The 19,403-nt window shown below is 58.3% G+C and overlaps 3 protein-coding genes across 16 annotated transcripts in view; 1 reads left to right on the top strand and 2 right to left on the bottom strand.

Annotated features, from left to right (window-relative positions):
• The first annotated feature begins 9 nt into the window (after window positions 1-9).
• CHRM4 (cholinergic receptor muscarinic 4) lies at window positions 10-13,026 on the top strand. 2 transcript variants are annotated; one of them, XM_072617687.1, is made up of 2 exons: window positions 10-123; window positions 9,027-12,083. In XM_072617687.1, exon 2 carries the CDS (start codon window positions 9,088-9,090, stop codon window positions 10,534-10,536), a length of 1,449 nt encoding a protein of 482 aa, XP_072473788.1. In that variant the 5' UTR covers window positions 10-123; window positions 9,027-9,087; the 3' UTR covers window positions 10,537-12,083. The 2 variants fall into 2 exon arrangements, 1 of the variants encoding a protein (XP_072473788.1); XR_011968913.1 differs by lacking the exon at window positions 10-123 and adding an exon at window positions 12,226-13,026 and having other exon boundaries at window positions 6,635-11,144.
• On the bottom strand, window positions 12,755-14,952 carry MDK (midkine). Its single transcript, XM_072617690.1, has 4 exons — window positions 14,096-14,952; window positions 13,798-13,959; window positions 13,340-13,501; window positions 12,755-13,161 (listed from the first exon to the last, which is right to left on the bottom strand). The coding sequence occupies exons 1-4, from the start codon at window positions 14,169-14,171 to the stop codon at window positions 13,136-13,138; spliced, it is 426 nt and encodes a 141-aa protein (XP_072473791.1). The 5' UTR covers window positions 14,172-14,952; the 3' UTR covers window positions 12,755-13,135.
• Window positions 14,953-15,061: 109 nt separating this feature from the next.
• DGKZ (diacylglycerol kinase zeta) overlaps window positions 15,062-19,403 on the bottom strand; it is a 63,760-nt gene continuing 59,418 nt past the window's right edge. For 5 of the 13 annotated variants that reach the window (XM_072617679.1, XM_072617678.1, XM_072617676.1 and 2 more), the window contains 7 exons: window positions 17,815-17,960; window positions 17,662-17,693; window positions 17,214-17,257; window positions 16,949-17,069; window positions 16,604-16,637; window positions 16,310-16,457; window positions 15,062-16,019 (listed from right to left, as the gene is read on the bottom strand). In XM_072617679.1, the coding sequence (XP_072473780.1) occupies window positions 15,903-16,019; window positions 16,310-16,457; window positions 16,604-16,637; window positions 16,949-17,069; window positions 17,214-17,257; window positions 17,662-17,693; window positions 17,815-17,960 (642 nt within the window). In that variant the 3' untranslated portion in view covers window positions 15,062-15,902. The remainder of the gene's footprint in view (window positions 16,020-16,309; window positions 16,458-16,603; window positions 16,638-16,948; window positions 17,070-17,213; window positions 17,258-17,661; window positions 17,694-17,814; window positions 17,961-19,403) is intronic. The other 8 variants (XM_072617684.1, XM_072617683.1, XM_072617682.1 and 5 more) reach the window with 3 other exon arrangements.

Below are 19,403 nucleotides of genomic sequence, written 5' to 3' on the forward strand. Positions count from 1 at the left end.
GGCTGGGGGAAGGGGATGCGTGTGCCCGCAGTCCCTGCTGCCAAGGGCGGCATCCAGGAAGGCACTGAAGGTGCCCCTTGCCCACTTCCGAGCCAGCCGGGCACCGGCCCTGGCCAGCTGTCGGTAAGGCTTGGCGCTGCCGGGGATCCCCACGGACGGGCAGCTCGGCGGCCAGTGCCTGCCTCCCCACTGCCCCGTCCACTGCCACAGTGCCCACGGGGCCATCCACAGCGAGCTGCGCTCGGTCCGGAGGGTCCGGAGGGCGCCCCCGCGCCCCGCCTGGGGTGCGGGCGGCAACGGGCGGTGAGGGAGGGATGGGGGCCCGGGGGCTCAAGGCCAGGACGCCCCGAGAAGTTCCCGGGCCACCACTAAGTCTCGGGACCCCAAGTCCGGGGGCTTGGGGCGCCCGCCCGCTCGGGTCCCGGCCTTGGGAGCCCTTCCCCGGGGGCGGCCCGGCCCCGCAGCACCCCTGGGTGAGCGCGGCGCGGACGGAGGGAGGTGCCACGCGGGAGGTGCCACGCGGGGGGCGAGTGGGGCCGGCAGCCCCGGGGGCCCCGCACTGATTGGCTGCCTCCGCGTGACATCACGAGGCTCGGGGAAAAGTGCGAGGGGGAGCGGGGCTCGGAGCCACAGCCGCCGGAGCTGCGGACCGAGCAGGGCCGGACCGTGCGCACCCCGGGCCGCGGCCACCCCCGCCCGGCCCGCCCGGCCGCGCTGCCCCTGCCCGCCGCGCTGCCCCTGCCCGCCCCGTCCCGGCCCGTCCGCCCCGTCGCGTCCGTGCCGCCGGAGGAGCCCCGCGGGGTAAGTGCGGTGGGAGCAGCTAGGAGGGCGCCCTGGGGGTCGGGGCGCGGGCCGGGGGCGCAGCCGGGGAGCTTCGGGGGGCTCGGGCTCAGCCATGGCCCCGGCCCCCGCCGCTGGCAGCGCCGCTCCTCTTCCTGCCCGGGAAAGCCTCCCTGGATCCGAGTCGGGTCGGGGGCCGTGTCTCCCCCTGGGCACCCCGCTGGGGCTGGGGCCAGCCTGGGCTCTCCCCCCAGCCACCCCCCGGAGCTGTTTTACGGGTGGTGTCACCCGGGCCGCACCCTCGGGACTCGTTCCAGGACCCCCCAGGCTATTTCTGAAGGGCGACAGGACTCCACCTTAGGGCCCCCCAACCCTGGGGAGGAAGACAGCTAATGGGCACTGCCACCCTGCAGGGCAGAGCCGGGTTCGTGGCGTCATCCCCGTGGGTGACCCCAGGCGGCAGCCGCTGCTGAGCCCCCCAGACGGCTCCCAAGCTTCAGCTCCCCTGGCTGTCCCTGGGGACCGAAGGGAGCCCCGGGTGGAGACCCCAGCCCCGAGCGTGCTCCCTACTGCTGGAGAGACGCCCCTGGCACTCAGGGGCCCAGAGCTCACCCACCCATCCAGCTAGGGACCTGGACACAGGCACACAGCCCCCAGGGCCAGCGTCTTCCTGAGCCCCGGGCTCCCCACAGAACCCTACCAGGGCAGCCCCCACCCCGTCAACCTCTGGCTGCAGCTGCGGCACCACCTCCGCCCTCTGCCTGGGCGCTGACCCTGCGGGGCCTGGAGCTCTCCCTGCAACCTGTCTTCCCGAGTTCCAGACAGGCAAGCCCCAAAGGGCTGATGCGCTGCTCCCCATCAGAGCTCCCCAGACTCAAGCATTTAATCGGGTGCCAGGGCCTCTTGTGGCAGCTCCTAACGATTCCAAGCTTTTCCTGGTCTGGAGCAGAGAAGCCAGCCCCTTCCCCAAGGCTGTTGCCTGTTCTCCCTTTTACCTGGCATAATTACAAAAAAGTGTCAGCTTTTAAGTGGTCGGCACACCCGGGTCAGAGCTCCCATGTCCCCATGGGTGGGGAAGGCCCGAGTTCAGTCATAGCTGGGCGACCTTCGGGCCCCTATAAAAGGACCTCCTTTGGCCCGAGGGGACAAGGAAGCTGGAATTAGTCTGGAATCATCCTGACCCCCACCCTAGCCCCCTCCCCTTGATACAGCAGGGGAGATCTGAAACTGGCTTTTTTTTCTAGTATATGACTTGGGATAAGAGGGAGAGAATTTGATGTTACAAAGCTAGCCCTGGAAGAGTGGGGCAGACTTCCCAGCCTCGCCAGATGAAGTCTCTGCCCTTTTCCTCTGCAAACTCTCTGGATCTCTGGCATCTCCATCTTCCCCTGTTTTTCCCACAGAAAAGGGGCCTGGGACTGGGCGCTGAAAAGTCATGCCCCAGAGGATAGCTAGCCTCTCCTCTCTTTTTTCTGCTCAGTTTGTTTGCTGTCCTCCTCCTCCAAAGCCTGACATTTTTAAGGCCCTGAGCCTGTACAAATCCATACAGCATTGGCCGCATGCCCGTCTACATATGCCCATTTACATGCATGCACGGGGTCCATCCACACACGCACACGCTCAGTATGTGAATGTGGGAGAGGCCCTAGACCAAAAATACGCATGCTGATTGCAAGCGGCTCGCTCCCTTCCGTCCACCTTCGTCCTCAGCCTCCCCAGCTTCCGGAAGGGCAGACAGCTACAACCCGACACCCCTAACTTTCTCCCCTCACCCCCCCCCCCCCGGTCAGCCCTGGTCTCCTTCCAGGACTCAGAGCATGGCTGAGAAACCCCTAAGCCCAACATGGTCCTCAGCATCACCCTCTCCCGAGCAAGGAGGGACTCTCTAGACCCAAACTTTCCAAGTGAAATGAAGACCTTCCTCTGCCCCTCTCTCCACCCCCTTCCCCTCTCCCCCTCTCCTCCACCAGTTCTTTTCCCCTTTCCCAAAGCTCTAGACCCATCAGAAGGTAGAATTCTGCCAAGCATCTGGTAGGGCCAACAGCACCATCTAGTGGCAATTGCAGTCACTTCAGCAGCAGGTCCGGCCTGCCTGCCAGGCCCAGTCAGTACTGTCTGTGCTGGAGATGGACAATAGCTCTGGGAGCGGGGGAGGGGGGATGTTCAGTCCATTCCTCTGCCCAGGGTGAGGAGCCCTGTGATGGATGCCCCCCCCACAATTCCTCCCTGTCTGGAGCTGGTGCCTGCCTCCCTCCCCGTACTGCAGTGTGACTAAGGCCCTGGAAGCTCAAAGGGGAAAAAAAGCAGCATCCTCTTCTCCAGCACCACCTGCCCCCTCACAGGCCTGTGAGTTTGCCCCCTGGGGCATCTTCCAGTCCAGCACTGTGCCCGGCTTCCCAAAACCCTCTTCCCAATACCACACGCACACATACACACACACACACACACACACACACACACACACACACACACACACACACACACACACACACACACACACACACACCTCTCAACCCGGACACAACACTCTCTAGGAAGTGGCCACCCATACCCTGAAGGCGAGGGCAGAGAAAAGCATGCTGGATGTGGAATCCAAAAATCTGATTTCTTACCTGGATTTTGTCCTGTACCGACTTGGTGACCTTAAGCAAATTGCTTCCATTCAGGCCTCAGTTTCCTCAGCTGCACCAACAGTAAGCATTCCTCCACAGTTTTCTGTGTGCCAGGCACCAGACTGTGTCCCCTGGCTGGGGGAGCTCACAGACCCCAAACAGCTGTTCACTTATCTACGAGACCCTGGCCCGTGTAAACTGGAGAGAATGTCAAAGGGAAGTCACTGGCCTCGGATCAGGAGCGGGGAAGTCCCTAACAGCTCCTCTCCAGTGCAGGAAGAGGGGAAGCCCTGACCGCCTTAGAAGAGAGAGGGCTCCCATGTCAGGGGCCTTGGGGTCGCACTCTAGCTCTGGATGACCTTGAACAAGTCTCGTTCTTCTTCCCCTTCCCAAGGGCTGGAGCTGACATTATTTACGCAAGGCTGGGAAGTTTGCAAAAAAATTTTTTTTTCCTGGGGTGATTTTTCTGGATGTAGAGAGGTCCCTGGTGAGGAACTTCCCTCTACCAGTGCAGGTGAGCAGCTGGTCTTCAACTTCAAACGTTTTTAAGAGGCTTAAATGAAAAAAAAAATGAAATGGAAAAGTGGAGAAATGGAAGTGACTTGCTAAGGCTCCCAGAGCCAGGAGGTGGTAGAGGCAAGATCTGAACCCAGGTCTTCCTGAGCTGGGCCTAGTCCCTTCTCCACTCCCCTCCTGCTGCCTTCTACAAAGCATTTTCACGAACATCAACTCTTTTGACCTCGTAACAACCCCAGAGACACGAAGACTTCCATTTTCTAAATGAGGAAACTGAGGTACAGTTAGCAAGTGTCTGAGAGGGTATGGGAATCCAAAGCCAGCACCCAGGCCCTTTTCCCAAGGTCCCTTGCAGCTCTCCTAGCCTGGCAGTTCCCAGGCCGGTGGGACTCAAGGCTGCTGACTTCTTGTCTTGGGGGGAGAAGGGAAGAGATATTTGGGGGAGGGGATCAGGAGGCTCCATGTCAGCTGTCCTCAGAACAGACAAGGTTGGGTAGAGACATGGCTCAAAACTTAGGGCCCCAGTGCCAGGATGCCAAAACAGGTGGAGGATAGTGTTGGCCTCAGCTACAAGATCCATAGCACAGACAGACCCTGGTAAGGTTTGGGACCTGGCTCGGGGTCCAGAATTAGGCCTGAGTCATTTCACAGCTGGACTTCTAAAACCTTAGAACCTAGAATGTCAAACCTGGGAGACACTTTAGAACGTAGAAGATCAGATCTGGGGAGGACCTTGGGACCTAGAATGTCAGAGCTGGGAGAGACCTTTGTACCCAGAATGTTACAACTGGGAGACACTTTAGAACAAGATCAGAGGCAGAAGGCAGAGACCTTAGCACATAGATCGGAGCTAAGGGGGTTCTTAAATATCATCTACTCCATTTTACCAATGAGGAAACTGAAGCACAGAGAGGGGAAGGCAGGAATTACCCACTGAGCACAGATGTACTACCTTTAGCCTGAAAATGGTCGGGGGCTGGGGGAAGCCAAAGCCCAGGCAGGCAAAGGGACTCTGGTTCTCCTCAGCCCTGGTTCCCCTGCCCTGAAGTTTCTTGGTGACAGAATCGACTGGTATTTGATCCGAGCTAGAACTGGTGCTTGATGGGAATTCATGCCCAGTGGGGAAGGCCAGGTAGGCCCCCGGAGCTGTGACAGGGAGCCCAGAGGTTAGAAGCTAGAAGCGATGACTTGGGCCAACACCTCCTGGGCACAACTCCCTTCCTGCTCTCATCTCCCAGGCTTTGGCCCCTATTCTTCCAGGCTTGGGCTCCCCTCACTACTCATTCCATGTCCCTTAGGATAAATTCAGACCCACATTTGGGAGATTCCCAGGGTAAGTGATGGACTTATGCACCCTTAGCACAGAGCCTTACATTAAGCCTGTGTCCGTGGTACTGACCACCACCCAGACTACACTCTCCACTCTGAGACTGGCTGGGGAAGGGAGCAAGGCCTAGAGGAAGGATAGCCCCTGGAACCCAGCCCCCCCCCCCCCCCCAACCCTGGGGACACACCAGGATGGGAAGGTGAGGCTTCAGGAAAAAGCTTGTCTCTCCCATTGTCTATCAGAAAAGAACTTTAAAGCATAAGCCATTAGAACTGGGGGGAAGTTCGAACCCGCAGTGTCAGAGCTGGGAAGGACTGTCAGACAGAATGTCCGAGCTGGGAGGGGCCTTGGAGCAGAGAAGGTTAGAGTGGAACAAGACCATTTAGTGAACCCATGTGAACCCTGTGAGCCCATGGCAGAGCTAGGACTAGGTCCCAGAGCTCCTGACTTCCAGGCCTTCCCTCCATCTATCTGTGGTTGCTTGTGAGGAAGGCTTTGCCTGAGGACCTTCTGAAGCACGGTGTCCCCTTTTCCACAAGTCTATGCCTTAAGTAGGGGCTACTTCAGGGATGTTTACAAGTGTAGAGTGCTTCGGCTGCTGCTGGAGCTGGTGAGTGTGAGTGTGTGTGTTTTCTGAGAGTGTGTGTGGGTGACTGTGAAGATATGTGTGTGTGTGACTGTGTTTATGTGAGTGTGTGTGTTTTGTGAGAGTGTGTGTGTGACTGACTGACTGTGTGTTTGTGTGCGTCGAGGAGTGTCTGCCCTTGAGGGAGCACGCATGTGCCTGGGGTAGACAAGCTGGCCGCTGCACATGTGAGATGGGAGGAGAAAGCTACTCTGAGCTGCCTGGGCTGCCGTGGGAAGGGGGGGAGGGGGGCACCATGGTAGGGAAAGGAAACTTGCATGTGATTCTGGCATTGGAGTCCGAGCTGTACATAGGCCCGCAGCAGGAGGGATGAGGGAGCGGGCTGTCAGCAGCTCGGGGGAACCTGTGACCCCCAGACAAGCTCACAGATGGCTCAGGCAATGAAGCTGCAGGGAGAGCCCAGCCTGGAATTGACAAGCCGGGAAGGAATCTCTGCATCGGCATCTGTCTGGTCTCTGGTCTGACACTCAAGGCCCTGCCCACCGCCTCCGCACCCTGCCAGCTGGCTCTTCTCCAGCCACTGCCCACAGGGGCAGGGGTCAGGACGTGGCCACTGGTCACTTGTCTCTGGCCTGGCCTGGGGATGATTCTCCATCTGAATGCTGGAAGGCACCTTAAATATCTTTTAATCCAAATACCCACCCATCTTACAAAGGAGGCAACTGAGGCTTAGAGTAGGAAAAGGATGTTCTCAAAGACAAATGGACTGCTCCCCACACTCTAGATTTTAATACTTGACTGACTTTGAGCCTCAGTCTTCACCTGTAAAATGGAGCTGTTGGACTTATGACCTCCAGAGTTGCTCCAGCCCAGATTTCTTACCCTTTGGTTGCTGGCTTCTGGGTCTTGGTCACAAAGGCTGTGAACTCCACATTGTGCCTGCTCATTGGGGGTGTCCCAGGCCCTTTCTGTTGTCCCCCTGCTCTGCCTTAGAGAGCTGGCAGCTCCTGTAGCTTCTGCCATCACCAGGTCTACAAACTCCCCCCCAGAGGCTTCCAAAGCTCCCATGCCTTGTGGACATCTATACTGGGTGTCTGGTGGGTACCTCACACTCTCAAGTGTCCTCCTTTTCCCACCATCTCCAGTGTCCTGAATGGCACCACCATCCTTCTAGGTCTCCCAGTCCTCCAACTTTGATGTTCCTCTCTGCCCTCTGTCATTGCCCACTTTGCGGATCAGATCTGTGGCCCAAGGTTTCTCCCACAGCCACTGTTCTGGGTCATGCCCTCCCCACCTCTTGCCTGGACCATGGGGAGAGCCTCCCATCATGTCTCCCTGCCTCATGTCTCTACCCACTTGCCCCCACTCAGCTGCCAAAGGGGATGCTGAACTCCTACTCCATGAATTCCAGTGGGCTCCAATTACCTCTCAGAGCATATAGAAAACCTCTGGCATTTATGATTGCTTTCTACCTTCCCTCCAGATACCAGATCAGCCTATTTGCCAACATAGAGGCAGCTGGGAGGTGAAGTGGACAGAGCACTAATCCTGGAGTCAGGAAGACCTGAGTTCAAATCCAGCCTGACACTTCTCAGCTAGGTGACCCTAGGCACTTTAACCTCTATCTGCCTGAGTTTCCTCACCTGTGAAATAGGGACACAACAGCACCTTCCTCCCAGACTTGTTGTGAGGTCAGATGAGATAGCATTTGTTGGGTGTCTACCACCTAAAAGGCAATTCACCAGTTCTAATTCCCTTCCTCTGCACATGCTTACTAAGGGCTAGTTCCCCTTCCTTTCCTCTTAAATGATGCCACATGTTCCTACTGAACATCCCTGAAGTAGTCTCCTCCTTTGTCTCTGGCTTCCCCTTTCTGTAAGAGGTCTTTCCTGATCCCTCACTGCCAGTCCCTTCCTCTCCAAGATTACCATCCCTCTCCTCTGTCTGTGTCTTGCATAGACCTAGTCATTTAGATTTCATCTTCCCCATCAGAAAGGAAGCTCTAGGGCAGGTGGGCACTCTTCCTTATGTCCTTGTTCATGCAGAGCATAGCACACAGTAAGTTCTTGTTGTCTGTCTGACGGAAGGGGTTGAAGGAATGAGTGAAAAAGCATTTATTCAAAGCACCTATTATGCATCAGACTCTGCCTGGGAGTCCAAAGTCCAAAAGTGACACCTTCTAGGATCTTGCCATCTAATAAAGAGAGACAGCACAGGGAGGGAAGGGTGGCCAAACAAGGTCACAGGAATGGGGGATGACAGGCCAGTGGAGACACCAGAGATCCCCTAGACATGCCCTTTCCAGAAGCATCTCTGCCAGCTGATGGATATGTGAACCAAGCTGGCTGATCTTTAACCTGCCCCATCCTCTGATCAAGGCAACTTAGAGCCAAAAGGCTCCCAGGGATCAACTTGCCCAATACAGATGAAGAAACTCAGACTGAGAAGGGGAGGTGAGCTGGCCAGGGTCACGCAGGTAGGAAGCAGTAAATGAAAGCTGAGTCCCCTGATTCTAAACGTAGGCTGCTGTCTCTGGTCCACTGCAGATCATATAGATCTTTGGGTATAGAGACAACATGACAACCTCCTTATTTTATAAGCAAGGAATCCAAGTGCGGGCTTGGATCCTGGGCCTGACCCTAACTGCACCAATCTCTTCAATGTGTTGTTTTGTAAAATGGAGATAACCACGTTTGAACAATTTAGGTCATGGGGTTGTGGGAGAAGCTGTTTATGTTGCAGTGTGGTGGGTGGAAGGCTATCATCATAGTTAGGCAGAGATGGGTTTGAATCCTACCCCAGGCTCTGCGTGACACGGATCTTCACAGATCCTGGCCTCAATTTCCTCATCTCTACAATGGAGCCAATAATAGCTACTCCATCACCGGGGTTGTTTTCAGACTGAAATGAAATCACTTCTGTAAAGTTCTGTTTACATGTGACCTGTTAGGACCATCATTATTATCCATAGTGATAAGACACGGTAAGGTAGAGAGCTCTCTCACCTAGGAATTCCCTAGATACCAATGAAATCTGTTTTTGCTGAAAACACATAAAAATGTCAGTGCCAAGCTCAGGAAGGGCAGAGGGGCCATTCAAGGGTGGGGGTGGTTGATGGAGGAAGTGCCCTAGGGAAGGTTCTGGAGCCTGCTGCCCTCCCCTATTCCTCTCTTCCACCTCCAGCCACCTTTGTCTGTCTCCTCAGAGTCCATCTGCGATCCTCATCTGGTGCCATCTCTGGTGCCCAGCCCTGGCCATTGGCTAAGATGGCAAACTTCACTCCAGTCAACAGCAGCTACGGCAACCAGTCCGACCAATCCGTGCAGGCGATGCCAGCCGCTCCCAACCGATACGAGACAGTGGAGATGGTGTTCATTGCCACCGTGACGGGCTCCCTGAGCCTGGTGACCGTTGTAGGCAATATCCTCGTCATGCTCTCCATCAAGGTCAACCGGCAGCTGCAGACGGTTAACAACTACTTCCTCTTCAGCCTGGCCTGCGCCGACCTCATCATCGGAGCCTTCTCCATGAATCTCTACACTGTGTATATCATCAAGGGCTACTGGCCTCTTGGGGCCGTGGTCTGTGACTTGTGGCTGGCTCTGGATTACGTGGTCAGCAACGCCTCTGTGATGAACCTGCTCATCATCAGCTTTGACCGCTACTTCTGCGTGACCAAGCCCCTCACCTACCCAGCCCGTCGCACCACCAAGATGGCAGGCCTCATGATCGCTGCCGCCTGGGTGCTGTCCTTTGTACTCTGGGCTCCGGCCATTCTCTTCTGGCAGTTTGTAGTAGGCGAGCGGACGGTGCCAGACAACCAGTGCTTCATCCAGTTCCTGTCCAACCCGGCAGTCACCTTCGGCACAGCCATCGCCGCCTTCTACCTGCCGGTGGTCATCATGACGGTGCTTTACATTCACATTTCCCTGGCTAGTCGCAGCCGGGTCCACAAACACCGTCCTGAGGGGCCCAAGGAGAAGAAGGCCAAGGGCCTCTCCTTCCTCAGGAGCCCCCTTATGAAGCAGAGCAGCAAGAACCCAAGCCACAAGCCGGTGGAGTCTGGGAAGGAGGAGATCCGAAACGGGAGGCTGGAGGAGGCACCTCCACCAGTCCTGCTTCCGCCACGGCCGCCTGAGGAGAAGGACACCTCCAACGACTCCAGCTCAGCCAGCGTCACCCAGAACACCAGGGAGAGGCCCCTGACCGAGGGCTCCACGGCTGAGACAGGCTGCAGCCCATCTACCCCGCTACCCCCACGCCCACGAGTCCTCAATCCTGCCTCCAAGTGGTCCAAGATACAGATCGTAACAAAGCAGACGGGGAACGAGTGTGTGACGGCCATCGAGATCGTCCCTGCCACGCCTGCGGGCTTGCGCCCGGCCGCCAACGTGGCCCGCAAGTTTGCCAGCATTGCCCGCAATCAGGTGAGGAAGAAGCGGCAGATGGCAGCGCGGGAGAGGAAGGTGACGCGGACCATCTTCGCCATCCTGCTGGCCTTCATCGTCACCTGGACACCCTACAATGTCATGGTGCTGGTCAACACCTTTTGCCAGAGCTGCGTCCCTGATACCGTGTGGTCCATCGGCTACTGGCTCTGCTATGTCAACAGCACCATCAATCCCGCCTGCTATGCCCTCTGCAATGCCACTTTCAAGAAGACCTTCAAGCACTTGCTTCTGTGCCAGTACAGAAACATTGGCACTGCCAGGTAAGTGGGCACGGCTCCCGCTTTGAGCGGTGCCAGGGTGACTCTCTTTGGCCCACTGCCTGTTCCACTCAAGAGGAGAGAAATAACTCGGACAGGTAGCCCCCTTTTCGCTATGTCCCAGAAGATGGCCAGGAAAGGTACTGGAATGTCTTCAGTGTGTGCCCAGGGTCACCAAAGTGGAAGGGTCTGGGAGCCTTGGTCCTCACATCATCCTCGTTACCTGGTCTTCAAGGGCAGGGACTGGGAGATGGCTTCTGCAGCACTAGGGTCAACTGGGCTGAGCAGCTGGTGGGACCAAGGTGGACTTTGGCTCTGGAGAGCTTCTGTGGATTCTTCTCAGGACCAAGAAAGGCTAGGACCCAACAGACCAAGGGGTCTTATATTGAGACCTTACTTTTATATTGAGATGGGAGGGGTGGGGGCTTGGAGAGGACCCAGAAGAAAGGAAGGTCTGCATTTAGTGAACCAATCTCTGACTGAAAACCTGAGGTGGTTGGACGTTCATCCCTGGTGACTGGAAAAGGGGGTGGGGTGTGGCTCTGGCCAAGATACCAAGAGTGTGTCTGCTGGAGGGGAAGGTCTGGCTTGAACCCCAGCCATCCGGACTACTGGGTAGGTGGGGTGAAAGAAAGTGGAGGGTTGGGTTGGCACATGGACGCCTGCTTTCTTGGATGTAGGAGGAGGGAGGGGGAAATCAGGCCCCTTGGCTCTGAGAGTCCCCTAACCCCAGCGTGTAAATGGTACTGCTTGCCCTGAATCCACCTGCATGCAGGGTTCAGTCCGACCCTCCAGATTTTCCCAGAGGCAGCAAATCCCCTCCCCGCTTCCCTCTTGGCAGCCTGGCCAGGGGGTGCCCCTTACTCCCTACCAAGGCTGCATGAACTTTGTGAGTTATGTTGTGGATTCCAAACACTAAGTCCTCCTGGCTCTCAAAATCCTGTGGGGCTGGAGAGGGCAGAGTAGCTGAGTGCCAGAGTGCACCTCGGCCCCCCCCCCCCCCCCCCCCCCCCCCCCCCCCGTCTCCTCCTGGCTGAGGTGGCTCCCTCCCCTAGGTAGGGCTGGCACAGCCAGAGAGCTTTCCCATCTAAGCTGAGCCAAAGGGAGGCTCCACCAATTCTGGCCTTCCTTGTTCAGGATGCTGACTGTAGAGACTAATGTGCATCTGTGTGAAATGAGAGCCAGTGCATCCTCTGAGCCCTCAGCATCCCAGGAAATAAGGAAATGCTGTGGCCTCCTGGACCTTCCCGAACAGCCTCCCTCAGGGTCTCCCCATCTCACTCCTGAAATGCACTCACATTTGAATGGCACATGGGAGAGATGGGAGGCTAGGGTGTGTGTATGTGTGTGTGTGTGTGTGTGTGTGTGTGTGTGTGTGAGAGAGAGAGAGAGAGAGAGAGACAGACAGACAGACAGAGACGAGACAGGGAGGGAGGAGGGGAAAAGGAGAACCCAGGAAAGCTTGGGAGAGGGGAGGAAGAGGAAGACACAGGGGGATCAAGGGAGAGGACAGAGAAGAAAGAGAAGACAGGGAAAGAGAGGAGAGGACAAGATGAAGGATGAGAGGGGGAAAGAAGAGGATAGACAGAATTAGGGGAAGTAGACACACCTACAGAGTGGGAGTAGCCACATTGACTTGGGCAGGTCATTTCTTCATTGAGCCTGTTTCTCTCTCTGTATAATGGGTCCCTTCCAGGTGTGTGCGTGTTTTTCAGTGGAATTGGCTCGGTTTCCTTCATGCCAGCTCCATAAAGGGCATGTCTGGGGCAGGGCTGTGGGAAGGCTGGATCCTTTTGAGGAGTTTGGACACCCAGAGTAGAACAGAGAAGACCTTGAACTTGGAGATGCTGCTGAGAGGTCTGGCCTCACTCCTTTCTATCTCCCTAAGTCTTACACCTCAGCCTAGTGGGGTGTCAGCTTAGAAATCACTGAGGAGAAAAGGCATCAAGAATTTGGGGAGTCAAGGTGGGGCACATAGGGAGAAAGGTTTTGCACTTGGTTTTAATTTTTTAAGAGACATGACTTTTCCTATTAGCACCATGAATTCTGAGCTCGGCTTGGAAATGGTGGGGTAAGGGATCGGGTTCTGTCCTCCCTCTCCGTCCCAACTTTCTGGATCTCTACCCTTACCCCTTCCTCTCCCTTCTAAACCCCAGAGAATCCCCTCCCCTAATTGCAGCTAAACTAATAGAGGAGGGAGCTTTTATATATTAAAAACAAAAGGCTTTTATTGGGAAAAAAAAAAGACTTTATTTTTCTTTTTTTAATAAAGGCGATGGCTTGAATAAGGGGCTAGGCTGGAGTTGGAGCTCACATCACTGGGGTGAGAGGAAGCCAGGGCAGGGAGTGGGAGGGCCTGGTCCCTCCCTCCCCCCTGAACCCCTCCAGTCCTTCATGCCAGGGCTCCAGGGCAGGGCTGATAACGATGGAGGGAAAGTGGGGAGGAGGGCTTCGTGATTGATAAAGCTAATGATAAGAAACAAGGCACCTGGTGTGGAGTAAGTTCTGGGAAGGGGAAGGAGGGGAGGTGGAGAGAGGAACGGGGCAGGGCCTCTGGGAGTCCGCCAGAGGCAATGCCCCCTCCCTGTCAGGTGGTGCTCCGGGGTCTAGTCCTTCCCCTTCCCTTTCTTGGCTGTGAAACAGAAACCAGACTGGGGTTAGTAGTGAGAAGAAGCCGTGGGGGAGCTGTCCCCACTCCAGCTCTGACCCTGCATCCCCACCCCCGCTCACTCCCCTCCCCCCTCCCCCAGGAGAGTGGCTCTGTCCAGCGCCAGCTTTCTTGGGGGGCCGGGCAGCGGGCAGGTATTGACCTCTGAGCTTGGCTTTGGCCTTGAGGGCGCAGGGCTTGGTCACTCGGATGGCCTCCTGGCACTGCGCGTTGTACAGCGCCTTCTTCAGGGTCCCCTGGCGCGTCTTGGTGCCCGTGCTGGCATCGCACGCGCCCCAGCTCTCGAACTTATACTTGCAGTCAGCTAGAGAAGGGGGAAGGCAGAGGGAGGGCCTGGCCACCCGCTCGCTCTGGGGGCCCCCTCTACAGGCTCGGGGGGCCCCTCCGCAGTCCTGGGGCCCCCCTCTGCAGCTCCGGGGGCCCCTCCGCAGGCCCAGAGCCCCCCTCCGCAGCTCCGGGGGCCCCTCTGCAGCCCCGAGGCCCCCTCCGCGGCCCCGGCCCCCCCCGCAGGCCCAGGGCCCCCCTCCGCAGCTCCGGGGCCCCTATGCAGCCCCGGGGGCCCCCCTCCGCAGGCTCGGGGGCTGGGGGCGCTCCCCTCACCTCCGAACTCCTTCTTCCAGTTGCAGGGGACCTTGCACTTGAGGCGCCGGGTGTGCGCCCCGCAGCTGCCCTCCCGGGAGCCCACGCCGCAGTCTTTGCTGCTGGGGGTGCAGGGCCCCCAGGTCCATTCCTCGCACTCCGAGCCGCTTTTCTTCCCCTTGTCTGGAACAGCGCGGGCGGGGCGCGTCAGCGCGGGCCAGAGGCGGGAGCCCCGCGCCCGCCCGGGGCCCCCCTCCGCAGCCCCGGGGCCCCTCTGCAGCTCCGGGCCCCCCCCCCGCCCGCCCGGGGCCCCCCTCACCTTTCTTGCTCTTGGCCTCCGAGGGGACGGCCAGGAGGGCCAGGAGGGCGAGCACGAGGAGCCTCCGGAGCTGCATCCTGGGGGTGCGGGGGGCAGAGGCGAGCCCCGGCCTGGCCCCGCTCGCTCACCGGACCCCGGCCCCGCGCGGCGGCTGCTCCCGATCGCTCGCTGCCCCCCGGCCCGCGGCAGCTCCTCCGCCCCAGCCCCCTTTGTCTCCAGAACCGGTCTGAGCCGGCCACATGGGCCCCCGCCCCCTGCCCGCCGAGGGGAGGGGCTCCCGTCCGCCCAGACCCCGGCCTCCGCCCCGAACTCCTGCCTCTCGCACCCCGGGACGCCGAGGCTTAGTCCTGGGATGAGGCAGGCCGGGCGGACCCCGAGCGCACACGCGCGCTCCCCGCGGCCTCAGTTTCCCGTCTGTGCGCTCCTCGGGCTCTGCCCAGCCCTGCCCTTGTCCTGCCAACTCCCGTAAGCGCGGCCAGGGGGTGCAGGTCCGCCTGCCTACCCCGCCCCCACCCGCCGCTGTCCTCCAGAACCGGGCCGGGGGAGGCCGGGACTGGGGAGACCATCGCCCTGGGAAGGGACAAGCGGGCCCCACAACTGCGATGACCAGCTTGGGGCTGCAAGGGACCCCAGGGACCGTTTAATCCAGCCCCCAAATTAGACGGAAAGGCGGAGGTTCAGGGAGGGGAGAGCGACTGGGCCAAGGTCACACGACAGCAGAGGCAGGTTTGGAACCGTTGTCCGACTGGCCTCCACTCGGAGGTCGGGAGAACCCAACCCGTGTCTAAACTCCAGGTGGCAGAATAAGAGACCGGAGGCTCCACAGAGGGCAGGGCTGCGGGGCCTGAGGGCTCGGGGCTGGCCTCTGAAGCCCGGATGCCCTCCTCTCCTTGGCCTGCCTGTCCAGCACAAACGCTTGACCCTACTGCCCTCCAACCTCCCCGCCCCACGACTTGGAGACCTCAGTTAGGAAAAAAAACATCCATTTTACTGAGTTACACCCAGCTGGGCTGTAAACATGACACCATGACAAGCTTCCCTGGGCACCCTCCCCACCCTCCATGTGCACCTCGGGCAGGGTCTGCCCAGTCTGCGATGAAATGGGTTGGCGTGCTAAAGGCAGTGGGGGTTGGGGGAGTGGGGCCAGGTTCTGCCAGGGGAGGTGTTGAAGTGAGCAGGTTGGCTTGGGGTCCAGTGGGGGCAAAAACCCCTAGAAGCATCAACCCCTTCCCCTCTCCATCTGCCTCTCTCCCCTGCCCTCAGGGCCTTCTCTGGACCCCTTCTCACCTCAGGGCTTCTGGCTGACCCTCCCTGGTCTCCTTCAGGCCCAGAATCACTTCTCTCCAAGTCAGCCTCTCCCCTGTCCTAGGATCTCCCTCCATCCTAGAACCTTCTCACTAAGGCAGCTTTGTTAGCCTCCTGGGGACAGGGCTGGGATGGGGGCAGTCCTGACTCTCCTGGCTGGGCAATACCCCTTCCTTAACTCTCCTGGTCAGGGTTGGAGGCTTGGGCCTCCAGGATCAGATGGGGCTCAAAAGTCAGGCAAGAGAAGCATGCAGAAGATGGCGAAGGGGGCTGTGACCTCAGGCTGTCCGAGTCCAGTCTCTGGGTGCCTCAAGTCTTGCAGGCCCCAGGTCAGCCATGGGGCTCCTTCCCCAGGTGGGGTCCCCCCACAGTGCTGTCTGCCTGGCCCAGTGGAATGTAGCAGTGTGAACAAGGGAGGCCAAGGGTTTGGGCCCTCCCCTCATCCTGGTCCTGGGGCAGGGGAGGATCCAGCTGAGCAGGCTTGCTTCCTGGGGTCCCTGGGCTACACGGCAGTCTCTTGATCCTCCCTTTGGATCATCTGGTAGTGCTGACGGTTTTCTAGATAGGCGGCCAGCTCGGTGTCTTGGGCCTTCTCTGCCCGCTGCCTGGGTGTGTCACCCTGGGGGCCAGCAGACAGTAAAAGGCGTTAACCCCTAGACTCAGGCTGATCCCAGACCCCTCCCCTAACCCAGGATGGGCCCTGGCATCTAGCCCCCCAATCACTTTGCCTGCCCCTCTGGTCCTTCCCAATAGCTCGGGTTTCACCAGCCCCACGTGGTCTATGTCGAACTCTCTCCGGCAGCTCTGACTGGTGTGAGCTTTCCCTTCTCCAATCACCCAGCCCTGGGCTGGGGGAAGCAGAGGTCACCCCCTTCTCTGGCCTACTTGGGAGCACCAGCCCAGCCCTACCCCCTCTCCATCAGGCCTTCCCATCCTGGGCACCTGCAGGTCAGTCTTCATGAGTGAGGCTCCTGCCTCCACAATGTAGTGGCAGATGGTGCGTTGGCGCAGGGCCGCTGCCTGATGGAGGGACGTCTCCCCACTGCAAAGGCAGCATCTAGGTGGGATCCAGGACGAGGCAATGCCCCTCCCCCACCCTCCAGGGGACGTCACCCCCTGCCCTCCCTACCTCCCTCCCCTCTGAGGGGTGAGCTGTCTGGTGAGGAGCCCAGCAGCACAGGGCAAGGGTGCTCAAATACTCACTTCTCTTCTACGGCATCAATGATTTCTGTCGGGGCTAGAACATGAGGGAAGGGAGGGGAGGGAAGGTCACAGACACTCCCTGGGCAGAAAGTGGATGGAAAGGAAAGAGGCGACCCCACCCTGACTACTGCAGGAGTTAGAACTTGAGGAAAATGCAAAGGTCACCTAGTCTAAACTCATTATACAAAGCAAACAGCCCCACAAAGGGGAATCACTTGCCTACCATCCCAGAAGGAGCAGGGGAGGAGCTGGGATCTGGCCCTAAGCCTCCTAACTCAATCCAGTGCTTTTCCCTGCCCCCACCCCTAGCAGTCAGGTCTAGGACTCTGCTTCCTGGCCTCTCACCATGGTCCAGGAGATAGCGGACAATCTCCTTGCTCCCAGCTCTGACCGCATGGTGCAAGAGAGTTCGGCCTCGCTCATCCCGGAGCATGAGGTCCCCCCCTGCCCGGTGGAGCTCCTGGAACTGAGGAACAGGAGGCGGGAGACTGGGGAGCCGGGCTTTCCGGCTCCTTTCGCCCTCTCCCTTTCCCCAAAGGGTATCCTCCCTCCCCAGCCAGCTGTCCCAAGGAGCCCATGCTCCTTTGTGGGGCCCCGGGTGGAGCGATACCTTAAAGAAATCACTGTTCTCAGCAGCTTCTATCAAGCCTTCACCTACAGAACCAAAGCCGCAGGTCACCGGCGCCCCCCGCTCTCGCCCACCCTCCCAAACTGCCAATATTCAACAACGTGGCACATCTTTGCATTTATTGGCTTTCTCCTCCGGCTGCAAAGGTCCCTCCCATTCAAATGGGAGCTTACTGGGAGAGGGATGCAAGGCTTCATACCTGCCCATGGACTTTATGGGAGCTAGGGGAAGGATGGGCTGGTCCAGGAGAGGGGAGGGGGTCTGGTGGCCATCTAAGGGCCTTTGGAAGACTGGCTGATGAAAAGAACTTCCTGTCCTTCACCCTCTGCCAGCTTTACCAATGTGGGCCTCTGGCTAGGGTCCCCCCTCTCCCACCCACCACTCTTCACCTCTATGTCCAGAGCCCCCACAGAGAGAGAAGGCTCCTCACCTTTGAGGGGCATAGTGTCCCCGTGGTCTGGCCTGAGAATAGAGGAGGGGAAGACCAGGCTGTCATTTGGGGCTAAGATCACTCCCCCCATCCCACAAGCCCCCCTCTTCCCTGCATGGCCAGGGACTCTCTGGACAAGGTGGAGGTGCACACCTGGGCCTGGGAGATGGGGGTGGTGGAGAGGTGGGGCCAGGGCTCTGGGGGGTCTCAAGGGCAGGCCTAGCAGGGGTGCCCAGCAGTTCTGGGTCCAGCACATAGAGTTCGTCCTGTGCAATCTCCGTCACGTAGTTGAGATGTTCCTGTAAGGAAGTCTCTAGTCAGGCCTAGGCCCTCTGCCACAGCAGGGGCTCCTTGGGAAGGCATTCTGTCTGCACCCCTCTTGTAGACTTAAATATAGATTTAGTGACACATTGATTATGAAATAACCCCTATATACATTCTATGTTTGTGTGTGTGTCCACCCGCCCCTCCCAATAAATGTTTATGGACCAAGCCCTCTTCTCAAGGCTGTGTATCACTCTTTTCTCTGACTTATCTCCATAAATGGCACCAGGGGGCAGCAGAGTGCACAGACGGCAGGACCTGGATGGAGTTTGAATCCAGTCTCGGACACCTTCTACCTGTGTGACCCTGGGCAAGTCATTTCGCTGCTTGCCTCAGTTTCCTCATCTGTAAGATGAGCTAAAGAAGGAAACGGCAAACCACTCCAGTACCTTTGCCAAGAAAACCCCAAATGAGGCCACCAAGATTTGGTGAGGAGAGAAAGGCCTGACTCCCCTGCTTCCAACTGAGCTCCGTGGAGCAGGGGCTGTCTTCTCCACAGCAGAGCACAAGGCTTGATGTTCAGTAGGTGCTTAATAAGGATGGGGTTTTCTGATTCTGTCCCTGTCCCCATGGGTCTGTGCCCGCCCCCCTCCCCGGCCAGGCCCAGGATCCTCTGGCTCTCATTGTTTGGAAGGTGGGATCTGGGATCTGGAACCAGAGGCCTCTGCTTCATTTCTTTGGGACTGTGTCCTTTCTAGCCTGGGCTGGTCCCAGGCTCTTCCCTCCCTCTCAGTCCCTCTTCTTCTGCAGATACTCTCCCTGGGCAGACATCAGGGCCTCCATCACCCTCACCACCAGTCCCATTTCAGCCTGGCTGCAGACTTGTCCCATCCTGCTCCATCTCCTAGCCCAACTGGCCTACAAGCTATTCCCTGAAACTGGCTTTGTTTCCTGACTCCAATCCTTTGACCAGGCTGTGCTGGGCCTAGAGGGCTGGAATGCACTCCTTCCCTCCCCCAGTCTACCCCCTTCAAAACTCAGCTCAGAAGAGGGCTTCTGTGGTAAGACAGTTTCCTTCACGCTCTCTGCTTCCCCCAAACCGACTCTACTTGCAAAAGTCAAGCTGTTCTGCGGGGGCAGGTTCATGTTTGTCTTTGCTCCAGGGGCCTCCAACATCAGAGGTGCTGACTGCACCCTAAGACCTGCTGCCCGTCCCCCACCATACCCCCTCAGCTGTCATCTAGCCCTTCTCCCACCAGTTCCAGAGCAGTCTCCAAATGAGTCCCACTGATTTTCCAGTGTCTCCATGTTTCACTCCCCACCCCACACGAGATCCCTCCCTGCCCCTTTGACTCAGCTCCCTCAGAACCCTGGGCAGACAAGTCCCTTCCTCTCTCTCGGCCAATGAGAGAAGAAGCCGTGCTTGGTCTGCTCCTCAGAGTGAGCCTTCCACACGTGGATCTTTATTCCTGTCCTCC

This window comes from Notamacropus eugenii, chromosome 6 (genome assembly GCF_028372415.1).
Source record: "Notamacropus eugenii isolate mMacEug1 chromosome 6, mMacEug1.pri_v2, whole genome shotgun sequence".
NCBI classification, from domain to species: domain Eukaryota; kingdom Metazoa; phylum Chordata; class Mammalia; order Diprotodontia; family Macropodidae; genus Notamacropus; species Notamacropus eugenii.

Excerpts from the sequence above, each read along its gene's own strand:
- CHRM4 (XM_072617687.1), top strand. The coding sequence starts at position 9,088 with ATGGCAAACTTCACTCCAGTCAACAGCAGCTACGGCAACCAGTCCGAC.
- MDK (XM_072617690.1), bottom strand. The coding sequence starts at position 14,171 with ATGCAGCTCCGGAGGCTCCTCGTGCTCGCCCTCCTGGCCCTCCTGGCC. Across the intron at positions 13,960-14,095 it reads GGAGGCCAAGAGCAAGAAAG|ACAAGGGGAAGAAAAGCGGC; the intron begins GTGAGGGGGGCC and ends GCGCTGTTCCAG. Across the intron at positions 13,502-13,797 it reads CTGGAAGAAGGAGTTCGGAG|CTGACTGCAAGTATAAGTTC; the intron begins GTGAGGGGAGCG and ends CCCCTTCTCTAG.